Raw genomic sequence first — 25,731 nt, 5'->3', positions numbered from 1 at the left:
TGTTTTAGGATTGATTTGGTTGCCTTTGCCATATTAAATTTAATTCAGTTGCTAGCCATTTCCCTTGAATGCTTAAAAACATAGGACCTGTTCCCAAGGGCATATGTTAATGCATTTGCATCAATGTTTGCATTAATTGATCTATATCTTTCTTTAGGATCTGCACCATCATTGCATGCAGTGTCGGACTGGGGGCCCAGGGCCCACCGGGGCTGCTGCCTCAGGGCCCACCACAACCTTCTTCTTTTCGCGGTCAGGCTGGGGGGGCCAGGAAGGGAGGTCGGAAGGTGCGCTGCCGCACAGTGGCGTAACTATAATACAGCTTGAGATTGTCTTAAGTCATCGAGTGGAAGGGACAGAGCTGAGGTTTTCAGAAAGACTGTAGGAGAGAAGAGGTCAGCGTGTGTGGGGCTAACCTGGACCCCCTGAAGATTTTTTTGGAGGGGGGCCTGGTTAGCTGTAGTTAAGCCACTGCTGCCGCAGGAACAGCTTCATACAGGAGACCCTGGCTGCATGCAAAAAAATTAAATATATAGATCAAGATCAAATTTTTCTGCATTTATCACTGATCTTCAGACTAGTGAAAGACCAGTCAACGCTCAGGACCTGGGGCTCTGGGGCTTTCCGGATAACGGGTCTTTCCGTAATTTGGATCTTCCCACCTTAAGTCTACTAGAAAATCATGTAAACATTAGATACACCCAATAGGCTGGTTTTGCTTCCAATAAGGATTAATTATATCATAGTTTGGATCAAAACCAGCCTATTGGGTGTATCTAATGTTTACATGATTTTCTAGTAGACTTAAGGTGGGAAGATCCAAATTACGGAAAGACCCGTTATCCGGAAAGCCCCAGAGCCCCAGGTCCTGAGCATTCTGGATAAAAGGTCCCATACCTGTACAAGCTACTGTTTTATTATTACAGAGAAAAAGGAAATCATTTTTCAAAATTTGGATTATTTGATTATAATGAAGTCTATGGGAGATGGCCTTTCCGTAATTCGGAACTTGCTGGATAACGGGTTTCCGGATAATAGATCCCATACCTGTACTTGATCCCAACTAAGATATAACTAAGATATAATTAATCCTTATTGGAGGCAAAGCAAGCCTATTGGGTTTATTACCTGTTTATATGATTTTCTATTAGACTGACTATCCAAATTATAGCAAACCCCAGGTCCTAAGCATTCTGGATAACAGGTCCCATACCTGCAATATATAGTTCTGTAATTCATGGCTTTGAGAAGAATAGTGATCTGCTACTGGATGTGTGAATTAAAGCAATCAATTAAAGTACCTGTATTATATTTTTTATCTACACAAGCCAAACATTGAGAAAATGCACAAAAAAAGTACAGCACAGAATGCATAGTGTTTATTTTTGCTATTTCTGTCACTGACAATAAGCAGCAGCGCTAATAATGATATCATTATAATGCAAAACTACATTTGCTGATATTTTTACATTAAGAAAACAGAGGCCCATTAGTAACGTTACAACAGGCAGAATGAGTTTCTTATGGTGAATTATGTCAGATATAAACAGTACATTCTCTTTCTATTAATTCCATGTGTTCTGTTGGTCATGGCTTTAGTGCAGTTCTGATGTTCAATGTATTAAATGTGTTAAATGTTCATAACATATTCTGTATTTCTTTAGCAGTATACCTTCACTTTATTGTTGTGTATAAACTAAAGATGCTCTTTCGTATCACCAATGAGACACCGGTGAAAGCATTACGTTTGTGCAAGGAAGGTACCTTTTATTGGTTTAAAGAGACATGATGTAATTGTAGCCCAGGAATATTAATTGGGAGCCACTGAAGAGCACGCAGCTTGTTGACAGAAGGTGCAAGTAAGGCTTTTCCAAAACACAGCTGTATATTCAGGCACCATTATGGATTCATTTACATAATACTATTTTCTGAAGCTGCAAGGTTGATTCAGACAGCAGCACACCACTCATTCCAATTGTTCTATTTAAACCAATAAGGTCTGAACTCTGAACAAGGGAACCAGTGTGGTTTGCCTCCCTGAAACAAAAAAAAAAAAACAAACCCTCTGGATATGTGAGCAGATCTACCAGAAATCCAAACAAATAGGAGGGAAGAGGATTCTAATTCTTTGTCTTGGGATCTAAGATAGTATCTGTATTTACTGAAGAAGGAGCTCTCTGCTCAAAGCTGGCTTCAGAGTTCCGGCTGATTGCTTGAGCTCGATGCTACAGTGCATGCAGGCAACCACCGCAAGGACAAGCTACTGTAAAAGTCTTCCTGAGAAAATCCAATGTGTTCATTTCCTTTATCTATAGCATTTCTTTCCTCCCAGACATTCAAGCTTTTGAGCCTGCAACGTTAATCAGGGATTTTCCTCCAGAGGTCTGATTTTACCTTCCAGAAGCGGACAATTTAGCTGAGTTGTTCAGTTTATAAGGCTGAACCGTACAGCTGAACTCTGCCCAGGAGCTGTTCCTTTCAACCATGTTCAATTTATAAGGTTTCTTAGGAGCAAACACACAACTGTACTCTCCTCGCTGCTATTATTGGAGTTATCCAATGGAGGGAACGTGGAGGACTTGCCACTGACAGAACAGATATCTGTGAGTATATCATTTCTTGAACATGATATAAAGAAAACTTTTATATTGTATATGTGAAACAACTATAATATACTTTCATGCAATTGGGATATTATTGTTATTGCGCATTTTCAGCAGTGTGTTGGGAAAGAAATGGCTCACTTTGCAAACAAACAGCCCTGTCCATTTCTAGTTTTCTCCTATTTATTGGAATATATCTACCTGCAAATTCACTGTCTGCGGTTCTTTTACATATAAAAAAATGTGCAGAAAATGTTTTCATACTTCACTATTCTACAAATTAACAGACAAATAAAAACATTTTGTCTACTTTTTCCAAACTCCTTTGCATAATAATATATTTATATGTCACTTCTACCAATACAAACACCAACAACAGTTGCAATCTTTTATCATCAAAAGCGTAATATTTTTGTTATCTATATATATATATATATATATATATATATATATATATATATGTATATATATATATATATATATATATATGTATATATATATATATATATATATATATATATATATATTTATTATAAACAATTTTATTAAAATAAGTACCATTCTTTGCACTCATTTTCACAGACATTCTGTTCCATTATCTATATATAATATATATTATTAAAAAAACTGACAAATGAGTGAATGTTTAATCTAAATCAATGATAATTCTTTTTTTTTATTCAGCATCTGCAGCCTATCGAGTTTGCCACTTAATATGTAAAAATATAAATAACAATAAAAACTACACACATGCATTTTCCTCTTGGCCATATAATTCTTATTGTTATAATTCTATATATATATATATATATATATATATATATATATATATATATATATATATATATATATATAACTGTGACATCGCTCTCATTTATAGTGTGGCTAAAATGATTACAGTTCAGTTTTTTTTCTTCCAGTTCACAATTTTTTTAAGAACTGAAACATTAGACAGTATTTTCATTTTTATAACATTATATAAACAACAGTTTAATTTATTTTGGCAAACATTGGCTTCACACACACACACACACACACACTAATGCTATTTTTAATTCCATTCTGTGTAACCAGAGGCGCTGCTCTTCAGATACAGTTTTCATATAAACAAATTTAACAGTAAGAAAATGACTCTGCCTGTCTGTTTTGCTTGGAAGGGCTGAAAATACAACTCAACAAAAATGTCTCGCACGTCAGCTACATTTATTTTGATAAGACTCATACTTCCATTTCAAAAAACATCTAAAACATCTTTCCCTTTGGAAAAAAAACACAGCTTTAAATTATAGTCATTTTATAAAAATTGCTTCAAGTAAGCAAAAAATACAAGCTGAAAAAAAACATAATTTGCTTAGATTCTGCTTTAAAATTTCCTACCCATTCCCTTTTACAGTTTACGTTACACCGATCATTATTAAACCTTTTGGCTTGATCCTAGATCTGCTGTCAGGCGCTTTTGATTTTGCAATTTTACAAAGTATAATAAACACTAAAAAAAAAGTCATGAATTTTCCACTGCATCCTGAACTCTGTGGTAGGGAAAATGTGAGAAAATGTGAACTTAAAGTCTTGTTTGATGAGCTTGCTAAGCAAGCCTGCCTTCTGGAAATAATTTTTAGAGGTTGAAGAGCATGCTATTAACAGATTTAATGTGGCTATTCAATAGATTGTTTGATACGATGCAAAGTTTAACTCTTCCATGATCAAAGGCCCCGGCAAACCGAGGCAGCACAGCAGCAATTGTCAGGCTTTTACACTCTACAGCAGTTAAAGAATAGGAGAGTTTGCCTGGCCCGTCAGTGAAACCTACATCTGTAAAGAATTATACATTTAATTAGTAAAAACAGGCGACTTAAATGACTTAATTAACTAATCAGAACTTGAATTTGCTCGCCTTAAAGTAACATGGTTGGAGTCTGTTTCTATGAAAGGGAATTGCGCGGTGTCAGGGGTTGCAGCACCCCATGCTGTTAGAGATGCAGTCGGGATACTCCGTGGGGTCAAGGAAAATATGTCTCATTTGCATGGCCTCCGGAAAGTGCTGGCATTTTATTTTCAACATAAAGCTGCTTTGTGTAATATTAGGATCATTTTTTTTTTTAAAAGATACTTTTTTTTTCTCCTTTAAAAATAAATAAATAAAACGGTGTAGGCTGTTTCGTGTCATTGGGGTTTTTTTTACACAAGTGGAAGCGTTCCATACGTCTATCACTTATCAAGCCTAAGTGTGGGATCGCTTAAGAATAACACATACAGTGGTGAAAAAATAAATGTCAGCACTAAGCAGAGATGTATTTTCCTTGTCTCGATTTTTTTTTTCCTCCTTGCTTTTACATCATAATTTTTACCATGCATATAAAGAGGGCTAGGGGAGCATGTGAAGTGTAGCATTTTGTAAACTGTAACTAATTTCGCTCACATCTGTGTCTAATTGTTGTCTGCATTCTCCTTCTATCGAATACATTTATTTTCTCTGGGCCACTCTGTGGATTCAGCTGACCAGCCTAAGTGAGGATTAGGTCTCTTAAAGTTATTTTGATTAAGGAGCCATTTCTTCTTAATCTGGTAACCCATAACAGATGGCTTAACCCACTGAGTGCCTTGTAGGTCACTAACGCCTGTCCCTTTGCCTTGAACAAGAGCTTTTACATTGTGTCTGTTGACATGAGTAAACTATTTACTGCCCAATGTGAATACAACAAGGGCTTAGAATTGCACTTATCTAGAATTATAACTATAACAATAATTAACTATAGAAGAAATATATAAGTATTCGCTTATTTTTAAGTAAAAAAGTGTAACTACATTTCATTTAATAGATACCAATTCAGAACATTTTTCTAGATATGCCTTCTGTATGTGGAATGTGAAAATAAAAACAGTTACGAAGGCTTCTTCCTTTTAGCTGGTGCTTAATATCAGGAGTATCAGGAAGTCCTATCACCTTAGCTAATTCGCTATAAGCAGAATATCAAATGTACTTTGTGCGTGTGAGCAGCAGAGAAAAGGGCTGCATTTGTGCCGTGCAATCAAACTTCCCCGCGTGACTTTCTGTCCAAATCTTACTGTTTGATGTTGTGCACTATGGTTTCCTTTTCAGTGTTAAAGTTAGTGCTTCTATGGAGATCAAGACAAAACAAACAACAACAAAAAAAAACTAGAAGTGGAGTTTGAGTGAATATATTGCACTTAAAATGCCTCATCTCTAGCCTTTGTTTATTGCTCATCAAAAAGATGTCAGTTCAGGTCGAGTGGAAATGCACATGAAAGTTTTTGGATACAGGCATTTTAGACAATACATCCCTGTTGCAGATGAAGGGTTTGTGTGTGCTTTCATGCTGCCGAAAGCCTTTCTACACCTGGATGTTATGCTCCGCTGTAAATGGGTCACTCTGTATAAACTCATATTGGCCTTATTCCTTTATATAAGGTAAACGCTCATCAGAGGCAGCAGGATACTCATTATATTATCACGTTATCCACTTACTTTTGTATTTATGACTTTAACTTGTTGGGAAGTTGGGAAGTCCCATCGTGTTATTCTAACAACAATAGCACAGATATATGTAATACATTTTTGGCCAGAAAAGGCAACATCCCCTTTCAGTTTAACACTTAAGAATTCATTATAAGCAGATAACACATAGACAGGCACTAAAACCTGTGCCAAAGCTACATGCAGTTGGTGTACAACAAACAGCCCATATAATATTTTAGCATTTTTTGACATCAAGATACATCCATGCACAGGCATATACCTACCCTCTCCAGAATCATTCTTTGGAGAACTGCAAGATTCAGCTTTTATTCCGTATTCAGTTTCCACCTATTTCCAATAAGAGCAATAACTACTCTCAGGCTGAACAAGAATCATTTATAAGATAATTTCCCCATTTCCAGATCACTCCTGAAGCCGACTCTGTTAAATTAAAAAGAACAAAAATGTGAAATAGTGACGATGATAAAATCAGGGGATTGAGTTAAAGGGTGAGAAAGAGAAGCATTTTAAGCATTTATACGAGAAGATGAAAGATGCTTTGAGGGCACTGCTGGGTGTCATGCTTGAGTTACTTCGGTTATTGTGCTAATTCTCCTAATAGCCACCTTTCTCAAGCACCTTGTCCTAACTACCTTAGGGAAACTGCTTTGCATGTTGATTGGGGGAGGGGAAATCCTTTTTTGCAGCTGTCATAGACCAATGATGAATCACTATCCCTGCCATTTGCCTGCCTTCCCCCTGACATGGAGAAAGAGGAGGAGAACAGCAGGGAGAATCCACAGTTGAGACTCTAAGTTAAAGACAATATGATTTTACTAGCACAGTGTCTTCTCCTGCGCTTGGTCTCACACTAATAGCCCAACAATCACTGTCCCTTCCACTTCTGCCTCTGCTGGGATCTATATCCATAACAGCATGTGCCTCGGACTGTATAGGTGTATAGAACAATCCAGTTCCAATGTTGCCGTTTTCTGAAGTCACAGGTAAGGAAAATGTTACTTTTTGTTCACTGGAAATTACATATATATAATTTTTAATTATTCCTTAAATTACATTTCATTAGCCTGTGCCTGGCTGCTATTTAATTAAAGTACTTAACCTTTACAATCCTAGCTCTAAAGGGGGATCCATGAATATTGTTGTTTTTTTTCTTTATTATTCTGTGAAGTCAACATTTCAGCCAAGTATGGTCTACTGCCCACTTATTATATAGTGCAGTATAATTGTGTTTAAAGTGCAGGGCAGGAAGCACGTCCGTCCATTTCTTCAGCCAAACACTGTCTGCATTGCGACTGTGCTGTGATCTATAAATGAACCCTAATGCTCTTATTGTGTAACTTGAGTAGCAAATATACCATGTATTCTGTGAGCTTGGCGGCCTGGAGGGCTAGCAAATACTGATCACTGGATAGTAAAGCTCATTTGTATTTTAAATTGAAATATAAAAGACCTTTCCATTCAAACATTTTAGAAGCTCTGTTAGAATGGCAAGCAATACAATATGTATTCAATTGAATTTGGTATATTCATTTGAAAGAAATAATTCAGAGTTTTGAAGTTCTGGGTTTTATTGGTGACTTTTATTCCCCAGATTTTTTGTATGAATAAGAATCGTTCCTTCGAATTCTGTACTTATTGGAACTCTCTAGGTCAGTGCATTTGCTTTAAGGGCATCTGAGTGGGACCAAAGTATTCTAAAGCCTGCATGGCTTCCCTTTATATCAGCCTTATCCCTATTCAATTGGGCGCGCTTTATGTAATCCGCAAAGCAAACAACAGCACAGACATCATAATGTTTTAATGCTGCATTTGTTTTAAGCGGAAACAGGCGGACAATTAAGCAGTTTGCCAGAGTAAACACATACATCACGGAATATCTCATCCCCTGTCGCAGGGCTGCAGGCTATATCACTTGCTTCAAGTGGCTGGAAGCCCCCCTTCTAATACAATGAGATGATGGTGGCAGTTTGAGAGTGCTGAGTGCTAATTTCCCAGACAGTAGGCAGTTTGCACTGATAGAGCAGATTGTTATCTTCATTAGTAAAGAGAGAATTATCTCTGATCCGATGCTCAGAGAGAGAATCACACTAGTCACACGTTGGTTGTCACTGCTGCAGCATTTACTGCTAGGAATTTGTTTCAAGATGGGTACATTTATATGTTTTTATTCCCAAAGCATTGGATCAGAGAGGACAGCTTTAAGAAATTAAAGTTTTACAAACATTCTAGCTTCCTGTTTAAATTAAACTACAGCACCGGGCATCTTGGAGTGTTGGCAGGGCTGTTAGTTAATGTGTGTTAGTTAGTCAATATGGGTAAAAGGGGATGAATCAGTGCTGTCCAACCTGCAACTCTCCAGCTGTTGCTGAACTGCAAATCCCCAGCATTCCCCAGACAGCCTTCAGCTGTTTTTGGATGAGGGAAGCTGGACATACTTGGTGTATATAGCTAATAATCATACACAATTTGATATGCCTTTTATACATGTATTCCTACCCTGGTCCTTCTCTATAGCTGGAGTGGTCACCTGGTGGGCAAGACAGATAAAAACAAAGCCAAAGGATGATCTGGTCAGTTTTGCATTTTGCAGAATTTCATGTTACATGCGAATGATACTATAGGATCTTGTTCTGTTATTCACTGCTAGTAGGCCTTGATTTACCTAGGCAGCGATGGCTGGAGGGTTATACGGCTCTGAAATGCACTTCTCTTGTTTCTAGGTCTATGGAAATGCAGGATCTAGCCAGCCCACATAGTAGACTTAGTGGCAGTGGTGATTCTCCCAGTGGGACAGGCCTCGATAATTCCCACATAAACAGCAATTCCATGACACCAAATGGCACAGAAGGTGAGTCCCATCAAGCCATTGTATTTATGAACCATTTTATTGTTCCAGTCTGAGGCAGTGTTTGTCCTGGGGTAATGTATGTGTTTTTAAGGCTTTTGTACCTAGTAAACATACAAGCCATGAAACCCCCCAAAAAAAGCTTTGTTCGTGCCATGACTTTGTTGATGTTACGGGTTATTAAGAGAGGTGATGGGTCTTCTACTGCTTCTTGCTGTGCAGTGACACATCTTTAATTTGCTTGCTAATTATTTACCCATGTGTGCTTGCAAAACTAATTTTAGCCCACTAGGCAAACTGAGATAAAGTGAATTGCTGCCAGTCCCACTGTTAGCTCAGAGTAGGCCTTTGACTTGATCCCTCATTGCAAAAACAGACAAATATCACTTAGCTATTTGCTAAAATGTAAAAGCTATAAGTGCTATCCCCTAATTGTCAAGTCATTAACACACGTAGCAATTTAAATGCTAATCCCATTGACTTTACATTTGTATAGCAACCCCTGGGCTTGGTTAATGATTAGGAGAATATATCTCCATTGATGATGTGTTTTAGCAAGCATAGAACCATATTACATAGATTATTGAATGAGAGAGAAAACACTAGGGAGACTATATTGTAATCAAAAATAGCCAATATACAGTACTCCACTTCTTTCCTTAATAATGAGAACATGAACAATATCTCTCTTTGTATATCTGAAAGTGGAAACACTTGTAGGAGCAGCTATGGGGTTATCTGGGCTGAAATTCGAAGGTTTGTCAGATAGAAGGGATTTTATTTGAGAATGAAGAAGAAGGCATATTATACATTGTAGAATTTTACATTTTGCTGGTATATTTTAAGTTTATTTGCCAAATGTATAGGTAAATTCTGGAAGCCTAGTATATGCATGAACTGCGAGATGTGAGTATCTTAGAACTAATTACTCATTACTAATAATTTTCTTGTGCCTCATTTTCAAAAGTTACTTTAGTTAAATGAACTTGATAAAGCTCATGCAGTAATACTCCATATGTATATAATGCTGTTTTGGCAAAAATACTGATGCTATTTTTGAAAAATAGTGATCTAAACTGCACAAATATTATATTTAGAACAGGTAAAGTTAAGGAATTTCTTGCAAACATAGGAAAATTGATTTGCAAATGATAAATATTTTTATACTTGCTTTGTGTGATAAGTATTAACGCTATAAATAATAAATGTATTTACATGCAGATATTGTCTACCTCAGTTAAAAACTCTACATAGAAATCAATGAAAAATGTTAAGGAATTCTGTATTGTTGTTACTGGACCCTAAGGCAGAATGAATGGACTTCCCATGACCCTAATTAGCCAGTAGCATATAACTTCATCATACACCTTACTAAGGGTTTGAGGCAATAGCAGAACTTATGAATCTTTTTTTTGTTGGCTCACTATTTATTATACCAGTATTGATGTTTAAGACGGATCCTGGTTCTACATCAGAAAAAAAAACTGTAACATATGTTACATAGTACCCTGTCCAGTCATCCCTCAGCACAAGCAAGACAAGAAGTTAGATGAAGGATTGTAATTCTTTCTTTTTCTTAAGCACTTTTAACTGTGGTTGTATAGGCTTGGCTAAGTGTAACCATATAGTCTGGAGGGGTGGGTGGTGGTAGTTAAATAATATGGGTTCCACAAACTGAACAGACGGCAATATACAAAGTTCCGCATTGTGTCAATCACAGCAGATTTAGAACACAGAATAAAGTTGATGGATGTTTGCTTGTGTGTCTGTCCAAATGTGTTATATGTGTTTATGTCTAGCAAACAGAGGGCTTATATGAGTATAAGTGTGTTTCAGTGTGTGTGTTTCATTTACAGGACTAGCTTTCTGTTTTGCCACCATAATCAGAATCCCCTGTTTTTGGTTTAATGTATATTTGTAGAATTGTTGTATGTATGTATGAATGTACATTTTGTATGATGCAGTATATAGGGCAGGAAGGTCATTGAATATTCTTCCCCTATGGTGGTAGCCATATAAGTGACAGTCAGCTACCAAAAAAAGTCCTGTCTGCACGGCAGCTGATGAGTTCAAGTGTAACTTTTTCCATTATTATTGTGCATATTTCTATAATGTAATATTCTAGTATTTTGCTTATTGTGATATTCCAGACGTTTTGTCATCTAAGGCCATTTTGGATGTTCAGAATCCCTGTGAAAACCTTGAGTGGAGAGAAAACATTGGAATAAATCGCCAATTAGCTGTTGATCACTCTGCTTAATGAATATGATCACCTGTAAGCTCAAGTGACAGAGTGACGCTCTGAAACGATTTGCAATTGTTTTCAATTTTTTTATTAATTGTGGGTTTGGTGTTATTTAGCTTTATATTCAGCAGCTCTCCAGTTTGCATTTCAGCAATATGGTTGGTAGGGTTCAAATTACCCTAGCAACCATGCATTGATTTGAATAACAGACTGGAATATGAATAGGAGAAGGCCTGAATAGAAAGATGAAAGCAATACAGTTGTAGCTTTATAGAGCATTTGTTTTTTAGATGGGATCAGTGACCCCTATTTAAAGCTGGAAAGCGATAAAAGAAGAAGGCAAATAATGAAAAACTATAAACTATAGATAATGAAGACCAATTGAAAAGTTGTTTAGAATTAGCCATTCTATAACACAATAAAAGGTGAACCACTCCTTTATTATATAACTATTCCCTTGAAAAGTGACTTGATTTTAAGAATGTTTGGAAGAAGACATTCAGGGGCAAATTTATCAAAGTTATAATTTTAATTTTGAATTCAAATTTAGAAATTTGAATTTTTGTTTTTTTTAGTGGAATTCCACTAGGGAATATTTAATATTCAATTCGAGTTTTTCAACAAATTCTAATTCGATTTTCAGAATTTACCATGTACTGTACCTTAAACCTGCCAAATTGCTGTTTTAGCCTGTGGGGGACGTCCTGGGATCAAAGAGTTGTTTGCAACCTTCCTGAAAATCAAGTTTTTTCAGAGAAAAAACTAGAATCGAATTCTATTCAAATTCCATTCAAATTAGATTCAAGTTTGGGGTCGATCCCATTCACCCGAGTTTGAAAAATTAAACATTTTTGAAAAATTTCGATTGGTAATTTTCTATTCAAATTTTGAATTAATGGGAGTATATGAGAGTTTTCACAAACCCCCATGAACTCGAAATTCGACCCTTGATAAATCTGCCCCTCAGTTTCAATCAGTCATTTATCAAACATTTTAATACAAATGTGTGGTATATCTATGAAGGTTCTCATTTATCTAGGTCATGGTATATCTATAGTAATATTTGGTCTTCAATCAGCCATTTATTATAAATTGGAATACAAATTTATGATGATTTCTTAAACCATGAGAACCTGAAGTTCTTTGGTTTTCTTGGTGATCTACAGTCTTAAACTTTCTCCATTAGCTTTTAGTTGTCAGTGTAGGTTGGGAGCCTTGTGTATGATGGTCATATGTTGGGCATTGATACACTAATTTAGTATATAAAACCTTTTTTCCAGTAAATACAATTTTTAATGTGGTTAAAGTTAAAAAAAACAAAAGGCAAGTGCCCAAACTGTCACACATGGCACTTGCTATGGAAATCATTACATATTAGCTGGACATATGTCAAGCTAGCCCCAGGAAAAGAAAAGGACTTATTGATGTAAAACAATTTGTATTTGTTCTGGTCTTTTAAACTGAGATTTGGTTTTGTTTGAAAGTTAACTCCCCAGTGTTCTGTTTTCCTGCACAAGAATGGCAGGCTTTTAGGCAAAGGTATGGGAAACCCAATTTCTACATTTGGCTAGCTCATTTTGTATTAAAGACAGGTATTGTTTATACACCACTTTTGAGACAACAGTGATGTCTGATAGTGATCCGAAGGCAATGAACAGTTCTCCACTTAATGATGATTAAATCGAATGAAAGAGCTAATGTAAATAGATGTAAATCACGTGTGCCATTAGTATTACCTCCATTGAAATCTTTGATTTTTACTGCTGCATTTTATATGGAGCTTTTATATGAAAATTCCAGTGCTTGAGATAATATCTCACTAATGTGTTGCCTGGTCAGTAATGGCAGCTCTTGCCAGCAAGTGACTGTTTGTCTTGTTACAGAAGAGAGATAAAATGTAGTGGTTCACTTAAAGTTTATTTTTTTTTCATTTGCCTATGCTATAAAATAACTTAACTCTTCACAGAAAGATGGACTTTTAGTCTATTGCTTATAAGGTAGGAAACAGAGGGTCTTTGCTCCATATCCCCAGCTTCAAAAATAGCCTTTGGGGAGCAGATGTCATCAGTAAAAGAAAGGTATAATATATTATTAATTTGTGTCTGACTGGCAGCGTCTAGCTGTTGATTACCTAGAACTCCCTCTGGTGCCTCACTGGGGCTGCTGGAAGTTCTAAAGTTCTAGTTTGACAACTGATTATTGAATGGTTGAACTCCCTGGTTTACCTATTTTCTCATGAAAATGGGGGCAGGTTGTCAACACTTATAGACTTTTGAAGACTCAAAAGAAAGACAAAAAAAACAGTTCTATATGTAATACTGCACAAATCTGCCTAGTAAACACCTTTATATTGCATCTTTGTTTGGTTGTTGTTCAGCATGTTGCTGCAATCAACTCTGTTATTCACTTTTGTTGCCTCTGTTAAGGATAGTAGAAAGTCTGTAAGTGAGAACATTGCTATAGTCGTGGTTCGTTTGGCAAAGGGTTTCAGGTCAAGAGGAGTAAAGATGACATCTACATGCTGGTACCCACAATGTATTGCTCTAGATTCAAATTCTGTACTTGTTTATTGTTTAATGTCCCGCCATTGCCTTTTTATTTTAAAGACTCATTACACAATGACACACTTTTTTGATTGCATTTGAAAACCCCCCCATGCTTAAAAAAAATATTCCTCAATATAATGAGAAGTAGCAATTAGCATTGGGTTCCTGAACCTGCTATGAAGCTTTCAGGAGAAAGGCATTTATCTAAATAGTAAGGAAACTTTAACAGTTATGGTATCTAATAGAATTAAGTCAAAGGCAACTGGACATTTATTTTTCTTGAAAACGTTTCATCATTCATCCAAGTGGCTTTTTCAGTTAAACTGAAGAACACACTCGGAAGAGTGGTGAAAAGTTTTAAAAAAAAAAAGACAGACGCAAAGATTTGGGGAGATTTAGCCGCCCGCGACTAATCACCTCTTCTTCGGGTGACTAATCTCCCCGAAAAGCCTTCCCACCAGCTAGAATCTAAATCGGCAGTGGGATGGCACTCGGAGCGCTTAGTTTTCAGAAGTCGCCCGAAGTTTCCTCGTGAGGCAACTTCTAGCCGGGGGAGACAGTTCAGGGAGATTAGTCAACCAAAGAAGAAGCGATTTGTCACTGGGCAACTAATCTCCCGCAGTAGCTTTGTGTGCCCCTGCCCTAAATGTCCAGTTGCCTTTGACTTAATTCTACAAGATACTGTTTATTATTATCTGGATAAATGAGAATTTAACAGTTATGGTTTTGTATTTCTTCTGAAACACAAACTAGACTCTTTTCTACTCCTTCCAGTCCCATTTACTCATGGTTTCTGTAGAGTGATTTTGTTCATGCATATGGCAATACACAACTAAATGTACCTTTAGGGCTAATGATATTTACCACTGCATTCCCTTCTGACACAGTTAAGATTTGTCCATGCGTCTAAAGATAGCTGTGAAACACTGAGGCCTCACCAGCAAAGTTTAACTGAAGTATTATTTATACACAAAAAGTAGCATTTGTTTGAAATGATGCCCAATGGTTCCTTTTGTTTGCGTTTTCCCTTCAGGGCACAGCATGAGTCTAGTGAAAACTGTAGGCTGGTTGCTTAGCAATCTTACCCAGAGCATTGCAGGTTTGTGTAGTTTTCTTAACAACATATCAGCATGTTTTATATGATATAATGCTTTTTATGGGTATTACAAGGAGATTTCGATATCCTTTGTCCCTTCAGAAACAATAAGGGGGTGATTTACTAAAATCAAAATTTATCTCATTATTTAAATAAAAAAAAACACAACCAAACTCCCATACCTGATTTTACCTTATTTATTATTTAAAAAGCTTGATTAATCGTTTGGAGGAAAAAACGGAAAAATTGTGCAAAAAATGATCAGATTTTCAGGTAAAACCAGTGCAGACCATGATAACTTCCAATTTAGATAGGAACCTCTACCATTAACTTATACACAACCTCAGTAGGTCTGAGATGGCGGATTTTCAGATTTGGGCTTTTGCAACATCAAACTTTAATAAATCTCCAAAAAATGTAGTTGTTTTTTTTTTTTAAAAAATTGACTTTATTTAAGATCTAATGAAAGTGATTCTGTTGCGGCTGTGGTGGAAAGGTAGATTGTAAACTTGTGGGGGAGAGATTGGCACCTTAATCAATAATAATTCCCTTTGATCCACTAAGGAGCACTTTTAACATACTGTATGGTTGCTATGGAGTTATTGATTCCAATCAATCCATAGCAATCAATGGAAAAAATGAAAGCAAAGACTAATTTATAAAGATCGAATGGTACCAATCACAGTGGAAACTGGTTTCAGGACAGTGGATTTTGCACAGTATCATTATTTAATACATTTTTTAAATAATGAATATCCTGTAAATTAGATCCCTATAAATGGTTCTTAGTGATGTCGTGTGTCACATGAGTAATATTAGAAGTCACCTCCATGTTCCATGTCCTGTGTAAAAGAACCGTTCAGCATTGTGCCTATATGGCAATGGAACGTCTTTGTGATTATTAACATCCTTATTTTTACAACTAGGGGGGACATTTTTCATTAAATATTTTATCAATACTTAACAACTGATTAATCTAACTTTTTCAATTAATTGGCCTGTTCCTCAAAATGCAAATATGTATAGAGTCTTTGGTTAATCTACTCCTATGGTGGAGAGTAATGAAGGTTTAGGGAGGCTCACCCTCCCCAGAATGTAACCAACTGTCTTATATTAGTACAGGTCAGGGATCCATTATCTGGAAACCCTTACTCCGAATTATAGGACAGTGATCCATAGACTCCATTTTAAACAAATAATTAATATTTTAAAAAATGTTTCCCTACTTCTCTATAATAATAAAACAGTACATTGTGCTTGATCCCAACTTATCCTTATTGGAAGCAGAACAATCCTATTGCATTTACTTGATGTTTACTTGATATGTACATTAAGATTTAAGGTATGGAGATCCAAATTACAGATACATCTCTAATCTGGAACACCCCAGGTCCCAAGCATTCTGAATAACAGGTCCCATACCTCTATATGGTTAAGCTCTCCCATGGACACCCTCTATTGTTAGCCTCCCCAAACAAAAATGTCACCATCCTCCCATGAATATACAGTATGCAGATACATACCCATAATGTTTCAGGAACATTCCTGCTCTGTAGAAATGCTTAATGGCTGGGAAGCAAGGAGATTAAGTGACTTTCCTAAGGCACATTTATCAAGGGTCGAATTTCAAATTCATGTGAGTTTTTTTAAACTACTCTAAACTTCCATTAATTTGAAATTCGACTAGTTTAAATGTATTCATAAAATCGAAATTGTTAAACTCAAATGAATTTAATCAACCCGAAAACTCAAATTGAATTCGAATCCAATGATAAAAACTCGATTTGAATTTTAGAAACTCAATTCGAATGAAAAAAACACGATCTTGTTTTTTAACTCCAAAAAAAACTCAAATGTCAGGAAGGCTGCAAACATCACCAAATTGATCCCTGTATGTCTCCTATTGACTTATACAGTAATTCGATAGGTTTTAGGTGGCAAATAGTCGAATTTGAGTTCTTAAAGGGCCAGAGTGATATAAATCTCAAAATTCGAATTTGAATTTGAATTAAAACTCGAATTGACCAAAAGAAAATTTGAGAATTTGAATTTTCACTTTGACCCTTAATAACTTTCCTGAACCAGGGTCAGGTGTCATAAACTAATTTTGTGTAAACTCATAGAGGCTTTAAAAAAGTGGACAGAGCTTTAAGCACTTGAATGCAAATGCAATAAAGATGATTGATCTGGGCTTCTGCCGGAGATCAGAATTTTATAAAGAGAAAGACACATCTTGACATTTTTCTTAGATTACAGATTACACACATGTACGTTCAGAGGGATTTCGATCCACCCAATATATATATATGCTCCTTATTGTGGCATTCGCCAGATGTTCGGACACAGGAAACTAGTATGCTCATTACTTTTCTATATTCATACTTACATGGACTCATTTGTACGTGCATGGATCCACAGGGATCAGCCATTCCTGTTTCACTGGTGTTGACATCCCGCAAAGAGAAAAAATGTGATATAGTGTGACACACATTGATCAAAAGCTGTCCTTGGGCAAAGCCTAAGAATTATGGAAAATAAGAGAGGTTCTATGCACAGCGACTGCTCCAAATAACAGCTGCTTGATATTAAGCATTACTATATTGACAAAGGTGCTTGCAACAGCGCTGAAACCGCATCTGACTTTAAGACCAATGTTGTTTGTTAAATGATATAGAAACCTGAAGATTTTTCCAATAGTGTTAATTTATTGGAATGCAGACTTCTTCCTTACAAATCAAGTATTTAAAACAAGAAGCTGACTTTGGGGCTACAACGAATATAACGTAAAAAATGTATACTGTCAGAGAGCGATAGATTTTCCTTTTCACTTGTTCTATTACTATATTACTTGCTAGAGGCATGTCTGTTGCCTGTTGGGAAAATTATGAAATCCATCACAGATATTTTACACAAAATGATTTATATTGCAGGTACTAAAAATGTGGTTAAATAATCTGCAACGCTATGTATCAGGGAAGGAAGGATTTTAACTGATTCTTTATAAAAAAAAAATATTGGTATAAATGCTTCTATACATCTATATGATCCTGTAAAAGCAAACCTTTGTACTAAGCAGACAATTCCCATTTGATTAAAGAGATACTGACACCAGAAATATTTTACATCTATAATAATATTGCCTTTGAAATCTACTTATAACTTTGCCATAAAGTATTTGCCCAATGCTTTTACCTTACCTGTCTGATGCACCATGTTCCTGTATAAGGGGGCTGCCATATTTGTGCAGCAGGAGTCTGTTAGCATTAGAAACTTTAAGGGGCCAATTCATTAACTTCGAGTGAAGGAATAGAAGAAAAAAAACTTCGAATTTCAAAGTGTTTTTTTTGGCTACTTCGGCCATCGAATGGGCTACTTCGACCTTCGACTAAGACTTCGAAGGATTCAAACTAAAAAACGTTCGACTATTTGACCATTCGATAGTCGAAGTACTGTCTCTTTAAGAAAAAACTTCGACCCCCTTGTTCGCCACCTAAAAGCTACCAAACTCAATGTTAGCCTATGGTGAAGGTCCCCATAGGCTTCCCTAACTTTTTTTGGTCGAAGGATAATCCTTCGATCGTTGGATTAAAATCCTTCGAATCGTTCGATTCGAAGGATTTAATCGTTTGCGCAAAATCCTACGACTTCGATATTCGAAGTCGAAGGATTTTCATTCCCTAGTTGAATATCGAGGGTTTATTAACCCTCGATATTCTACTCTTGATGAATTTGCCCCTAACTGACAGGCTGAGATGGGACAGTCATGTTCGCAAAACAGTCAGGTTTACAAACTAACAATTACTTACAAAAACAAACCTCTCAGCAAAAAACGATCAACATGACCTATAGGTAACTTTTTATATACATTTATATTTTAAAAAAGTAGTTTTTTTAGTGCCAGTATCACTTTAAGAATGGACAGTATCGCCAGTAGGTGAAATCCCATTTGTCCTGTTTTCCATGGCCAGAATAAGATGCTGGGAAATGTAGGGGCAGATTTATCAATGGGCGAATTTCAAATTTGAAAAACTTCAAAATTCTAATTCAAAAAGACCAACCAAAATTAAATCAAAGGTTTTTTTTGGCCAAATAGGTCAGTTTTTGATGGAATTCGAATCATATGAAGCGAAGTAATAAAAATGATTTGATTTTTCAAAGTCTACCAAGTGAGTTCAAATAGGGTCTAGGAGGTCCCCCATAGGCTAAAACAGCAGTTCGGCAGGTTTTAGGTGGAGAATGGTGGAAAATGGTCGAAGTACATATTTCAAAATTAGAATATTCGAATCGAATTTGGACTATTTCCTAGTCGAAGCACACAAATATTAACTTGAAATTAGAATTTTCACTTCGACCTTTGATAAATCTGCCCCGTGGTGTATAGAAACAGAAGGTGGTTAATAAACAACAGTAAATATGTATTATTTTCTAGTTGTTAAAAGTGAGTCTTTACCCAATCACATTGCTTAAAATAGAAGGATAACTTGGAATCTAAGCCTAATTAGTAAGAGGGAAGAGCAGGTCGTATTTCTCCTCTGTTTGAAAATATTGATGTTTCTATATCGAGAGAATATTTTTAACCTCCTGTTTTGCAGTGTACAGCATGGTTTGTTGCTAGGTACCCAATGATTGTAACTTAAATGTGAACTGTATATCAAGTAGTCTTCTCCAGGGTAGGGAAGCTTGGCTTGGTTTATGTAAGAGGGCTCGTTTATGATCACTCAGCACAATTACAGTCAGGCAGAGTTTGCACAAAAACTGCATTCATTAAAGGAGCTTTCATCTACAGCCTCTCCTTGCACTTCTGCATATTTGTCCTCATCAACTCTGTTTCCTTCCTGCCTTCTATTGCGAATCACATGCAGTGTGTCTATTGACACAGAGGAACCCAGGTGCTACTGTCACCCTTAAAGTTGGTGGTAGATTCAGGGTTCCCACAAGAGCCTGTTTCATCTGACACAGCAAACTTGTTCCCAAAAAATCAGGAGCAAACATCATTTTGAATGCTGAGCACCAGAAAGTATGACATCCAGGCACCAACTTGTAATGCAATTGTGTCATGTTCTTGTAGAAGTATACTCGCAACTGTATATGTTTTAATACATTGCCGGCATTGTTGCAGCAATTATGCTGGAATTATTGTAAAAAATGCTGCATTGTAGGTAAAAAAACATGTTACACCATGCCCGAAAATGCACTTTGCACACTTCAGTTGTAAATTACCTTTATAGTCTCTTGTTTCCAAAACTGGGTTAAAGTTAAGCAAAGGAATTGACATTGTATTTTTCATTGTTAGAAACATAAAATCGTTATACAATTTTTTTCCCAATGAATTTAAATTATAATAATAATCCCTCAGCATTAAAGGGAAAGTAATTTATAGCCACATTATATAAAGAACATAAAGGAGCCTATTTATTAAGGATTGAAAATAAATTCTCATTCTAATTTTTTGATTTTTTCTTTTTTTGGTCAAAGCACTTAAATACGAATTGTGAATTACCCAAATTATTCCAGTTTCAATTCAAATTCTAATTTCGAGATTTATCATACTCTGGCCCTTTAAGAACTCAAATTCGACTATTCGCCACCTAAAACCTGCCGAGTTCATGTATAAGTCAACGGGAGATGTCTAGGGACCAATTTAGCCTTCCTGACATTGAAGTTTTTTTTAGAGAATAAACTCAAATCAAAATTAGTCTAATTCGATTCAAATTTGATTCAAGTTTTCTAGTCGGTAAAATTCGTCCGAGTTTTAGATATTTGATTTTTTTTATAGATAACCCCCAGTCGAATTTTGATTAAAACCGAATTTTAAAAAACTCACCTGAATTTGAAATTCGAACCTTAATAAATGTGCCTCAAAGGGTTGAAATCAATATTGCATATTGTAAATTATACCTATGACCAAACATCCACAGTATAGAATTCATTTGGAAACAGATTCGTTAAAGGACTGATATTTGAAATGTGAGTAATATCATTAAGTGAGTGAAACATTTTCAGTGTTTAGAAAGGTTGGAATGATGAAGAACAGTGACAGTTAATATAAAGAGAGTTTTCTTCTTAAAGCAACATAACCAGAACAAGCTCTCACCCCAAAAGATTATAGGAAAATCACATTAGCAGCAGCAGCAGCTTTTTTCTCCGTTTTTCTCCCTGTGAGGCCAGACCAATAAAATTGCCTGGTGGGGAAGGTTCTCTTCATTGGTTCAACTGTACCAGATGGACATTCCCACTGGAAAGTCCTTGTATATGTGTTTGCTAATTAACTTATGGCATGTTGGAACCATTTCTAGAATATCATATGTGTATCTTATGAGTGTGAATTTGCTGCTTGGCTTCTTAAATTCTGTCTCTCCTTGGATGTGAAAAATAGCCTGGCATACAACATGCTAAACTGAAACCCTCTGCCACTCTTCATTTCCAACTGCCAATTGCTGTAAATCTCTAACTGCTTAAATGCCTTGTGCACAGTCTGTGCCTCTGCCAATAATATAAGGTTATTACGCTCATCAGACTATGTGTCAATCACAGCAGTAAATACTTTATATTTTATGGTATACTTAATGCCTAGGTATGGAGGCATAAGATTGCCACCTTGTTTCCTAGACTGCCGTGTGTATGAATAATTATGTATGCATTAACAAAATTTAAAAACACAAAAGGGGTAATTAACAACTGCGTGTTCCCCCCCTCACAATGCAGCATTTTCCCCCAGAATTCCAGCATTGTTGCAGGCACCAAGTCAGTTAAATGAATTGGATTGTGGGAAAAACGTGTGGGACCACAACAGTGCATTGACAATAATATACCATAGGAAAGTCTACGCACAAGGCCTTTATTATAAATGTAATAAAGAATTTTATAACCCTTTTAATTTAAGAAAAAAAGAGAGATAGAATATATTATATAGCTCCAAAAGCAGATGTCTGACATTTATGGGAGATACTGTAGTTCTATCAGATGTAACATGAGAGCAACTCTGTCTGCTGCATAAAGTTGCGTAAATGAAAAAGAGTGGTTCTGTGCTATATCCGCTTTGGAAAAGAATTGCTTCCCTGCAACACTAGGGAACCCCACTGATAAGATTAAATAACTTTTCAGAAAAGTATATCCCAAAACTGAATATATTTCTATCAAATTAGCCAGAAGAGCTGTACAACATATTAAAACCTAAGAGGTTTGAAAGCAATAGGGAATTTATGTAATGCTCTCCTTTGGGGCAGGGACTGATGTGAATGATGATCTCTGTAAAGCATAGCATAACTTGTCAGCGCTATTTAAATAAAGGATAATAATGTGAGTTGCAATCAAATAAAATGTCTTTTTTGCAGCCTAATGTTTTTAGAAACATAACGGGAGAGACCAAAATAATTGATCATGTTGCCACAACAATAAATATATAAATAAACAGTGCTTGCCTTGATGAGTGTATTACCTTTGTGATACTGTAATATAAATATACTGTAAGTGTGTGATATTTAAATAGAGTTTGTCATGCTGGGAATCAGGCCCAACATGGGTTTATATTTAATGTTCCCACAATACAGCAGCTGCAATTCATATCTGCACATGAAACTTTAACCATAAGTTGGTATATTAATGTAATGAAAAATCTATTAGTCTTTGCAAGCAAATATCATTTTGACATTGCCTGGTACCAGGGCTGTTTTTACTGTTTTTGTTGGGAAGTGTCTCAACTCCAGCATTTATTATAGGGAGGCACCAAATCCAGCATATTTGTTTTTTTTATATATATATCCATCAGGATTCAAGTCAAATCTGGACCTTTGTTGTCATGTGACTTGCAATTTGCAAACAGAAGTACAGAAATAAAACAATTAAAAAACAATTAAAAGTTCAGATTCCAAATTGTTTGGCTTAAATGTTTAAAAAATCCAAAAATTCTGGATTTTATATATCTGTCTGGTTCCTTGCTTTGTTACCTATGACGCAAAAATCAGTTAAGAAGATTGGCAAATTCTATGGCCTTGTGCAATTGTATTTGTTGTTCTACATCCAGTGCTGGAAGGGGTAAAGGAATATACAGGACTCTTACTTCTCCCCTCTGGCACTGTTTCATTTGCAAAAAGTTAAAGCTACTGGGACTAAAAATCTCACTTGTCAGTAAGCAAAGGATCTGTCATCTGTGACCCTCTGACCAAGTGATTGACAGACAAACAACTCTTGTGCTAAAATGCTTAAAAAAGAATTAGGATTCTACTGCTGCCCTAGACATGGGTGACTACCTAAAATAGGATTATCTTCCCTACATTCTGTTTCACTGTCGTCACCTTTGTTTTGGAGTCTGTATCCCACATTTCTACACTAAATTACTAAATAACTGTGAAGTTTAGTTACTAATTGGTATGCATGTTTTTATACCAAAGCAACCGTTATTGTTTTTTCTTTATGGTACACCATCTTTATCATCTGTTGCAGGAAATGCTTCTAATTCAAGGATGAAAATAGGAATAAAAAGGTAGATAATGACACTCTATCATGCAAGCTGCTCCTGGGCTTTAACGCAAAGGTTTTTTGTCTGTTCTTTGGCCTTGACTATATGCTACAGAGGCAACAGGCTGCTCCTTTAACATTTAGAAAACCTGTGTCCATGTTCCAGGCTCTGCAGCAATGAACAGCATATGTATCCCCTTGTCCTGCCACATTTCCTTGCCTGTGATAAGTTCTAAGTTTCTAGTTAGAAACCTGGCTGTCCCTATTCCTGGTATCTGTTTGTATTCCTTGCACCTTCCATGCTCCTGTTTCCTGATTCCTAGCTCCTTGCGCATTTGTGGCTTGACAAAGGACCCAGTGGGGTCCGAAACGTTGCCCTTTTCTTGTATGTATATGGGCTGAATAAATAATATCACTTATTGCATCAAAAATCAGTGTGCTGCTGGATTACTTTCTATACTGCGCATTAAAAATAAGCATTATTTAAGGGGCAGGTCTTTGTGCTAATATAAAATTTCCCATATATACTTGCTGAAGAAGGGCCCCCTACCTGCCACGCAGCATTGTTTTTACAGTTTAGGATTGTTTAACTTTATGAGTATGTTTAATAAATGTATACTTAATGTGATCAATGTGTATTTGTGATAATCCGTTTGGGTCAAGTTCTGAAGTAGTTAGCCTCCTTTACTAGTATAATGTTGTTTAATTATTACATGGCTAAACCCACTTGGCCCTTTTTACTATTAATAAATTATCTGTGCTCCCTTTTGGTGTGTGTAGTATACATTATGGGGAATACTGTAAAAAGAAGACCATAACACTGTTTTTATATGAAATTATTGCTCAGATGGATTATTGTGTGTTACTGTCTGAGCAAATTGTTTGGACAACTGGTAGATGATCAAGTCAGTGCATGTATTGGCCATTTTGGATATCATATAAGGGAACATTGAGAAATTGGCCAATAATCTGCGTTAGGTCCCATCAGTGTAACCCCTACCAATCCCCTTGATGACTGTTCCTTTGACAAACAGAAAGCAATTCAGTAGGACTGTCCTGAGTTGGAATGAAGTCCACAGCTAACGTGTTATTTGTTTATTTGACCTAATATAGCATATTTTGCATTCAACTAATTTAATAAAGTCTGTAGCAAACTGCATAAGATTGACTTTTTAGAAAATAAACAGAAAGATATCTAGATATATGTTTACATACAGTAGCTAAATGTACTGTACATGCATGTATACATTCAATATCCAAAAACAGGACAGTTGCTAGTTTTTAGACATTCTTATCTTGAAAACAAAGTTATTGTATGAACAAATATCAATTGGGGTATTATCAAATACAGTGTAGTTTTATGGAAAACCAACATTTTGCTTGTGTTTTTACATGACCCAATTTTTCTTTATATGAAAATAAATGTATCATTCTGAGGGAAGAACGAGGGAGGCATTTATAACATTTAAGATGAAGTCTTTCTGATTCAGTGTATTATTCCATACATATATGAATGTATGATATACCATTGATCACAATAAAGGATGCTTTTTTTTTTTGTTCCAACAGAGCAAACGCTTTACACTAGATTTACTCTAAAACCATTTATTTCTACACATCACTCATTATTATCAACTGTATAGCAATAATTTCTTTTGGCAACATATTATTTGCTAACAGCAGGATTTTTCCTCATGTAGATACATTATTTTGAGTAATAAAAGCCATCAGGAGAAATATTTGTGTTATTAAATCTGATACCTTTCCAGTTAAAACAGAGCCCATGAGCAGCAGTGACATTGTGACTACAACTTCAGACGGACATTTAGACAACTTCTCAGGGTCAGGTAAGAACGACATAGACTGAAATCTTCTCTGAAAGTGCTGGGGTTTATAGATGCTCAACTGGAATTTTAGAGCCAAGCCATTTTCTGCAGCAATAATTCATGTAGCTGTTAATAAACCATTTAGCCTTCTCTGGCATATTTTGACAGGGCAACAAAAAGAGGGTGTCTATGACAGACAAACAGATTGTGTTAGTTTGCCTTTATTTGCAAAAGCTCCGGTCCAAAAGCCAACAATCGCTGTATATAGAACTATAAATCCAACCATAGTATCCACTAAACAACATAATATTTAAGAATAGCTTCAACCAAGATATCCTATACATTCCCATACTGCCAAACAAATATATGGGTATGGGACCTGTTATCCAGAATGCTTGCGACCTGTTGGATATTCATACCTTAAGTCTACTAAAAAAATGATTTAAACATTAAATAAATCCAATAGGCTGGTTTTGCTTCCAATAAGGATGAATGATATTTTAGTTTGGATCAAGTACAAGCTACTGTTTTTATGAAAGGAAATAATTTTTTAAACATTTTAATTTTTTAAAATATTTTAATTGGTAAAGTAGTGTGTCGTTTTGTAAAGCTTC

General features: G+C 35.9%; 1 protein-coding gene across 9 annotated transcripts in view; it reads left to right on the top strand.

Moving 5' to 3' along the window:
- The first annotated feature begins 1,885 nt into the window (after window positions 1–1,885).
- eya1.L (EYA transcriptional coactivator and phosphatase 1 L homeolog) overlaps window positions 1,886–25,731 on the top strand; it is an 80,128-nt gene continuing 56,282 nt past the window's right edge. For 2 of the 9 annotated variants that reach the window (XM_041565357.1, XM_018241514.2), the window contains exons 1-2: window positions 8,823–8,950; window positions 25,061–25,138. In XM_041565357.1, the coding sequence (XP_041421291.1) occupies window positions 8,827–8,950; window positions 25,061–25,138 (202 nt within the window). In that variant the 5' untranslated portion in view covers window positions 8,823–8,826. 9 annotated transcript variants of the gene reach the window in all.

This window comes from Xenopus laevis, chromosome 6L (assembly GCF_017654675.1).
Source record: "Xenopus laevis strain J_2021 chromosome 6L, Xenopus_laevis_v10.1, whole genome shotgun sequence".
Lineage (NCBI taxonomy): Eukaryota > Metazoa > Chordata > Amphibia > Anura > Pipidae > Xenopus > Xenopus laevis.
The sequence above is the reverse complement of the archived record's forward strand: the minus strand, read 5'-3'. Positions and strand labels throughout refer to the sequence as shown.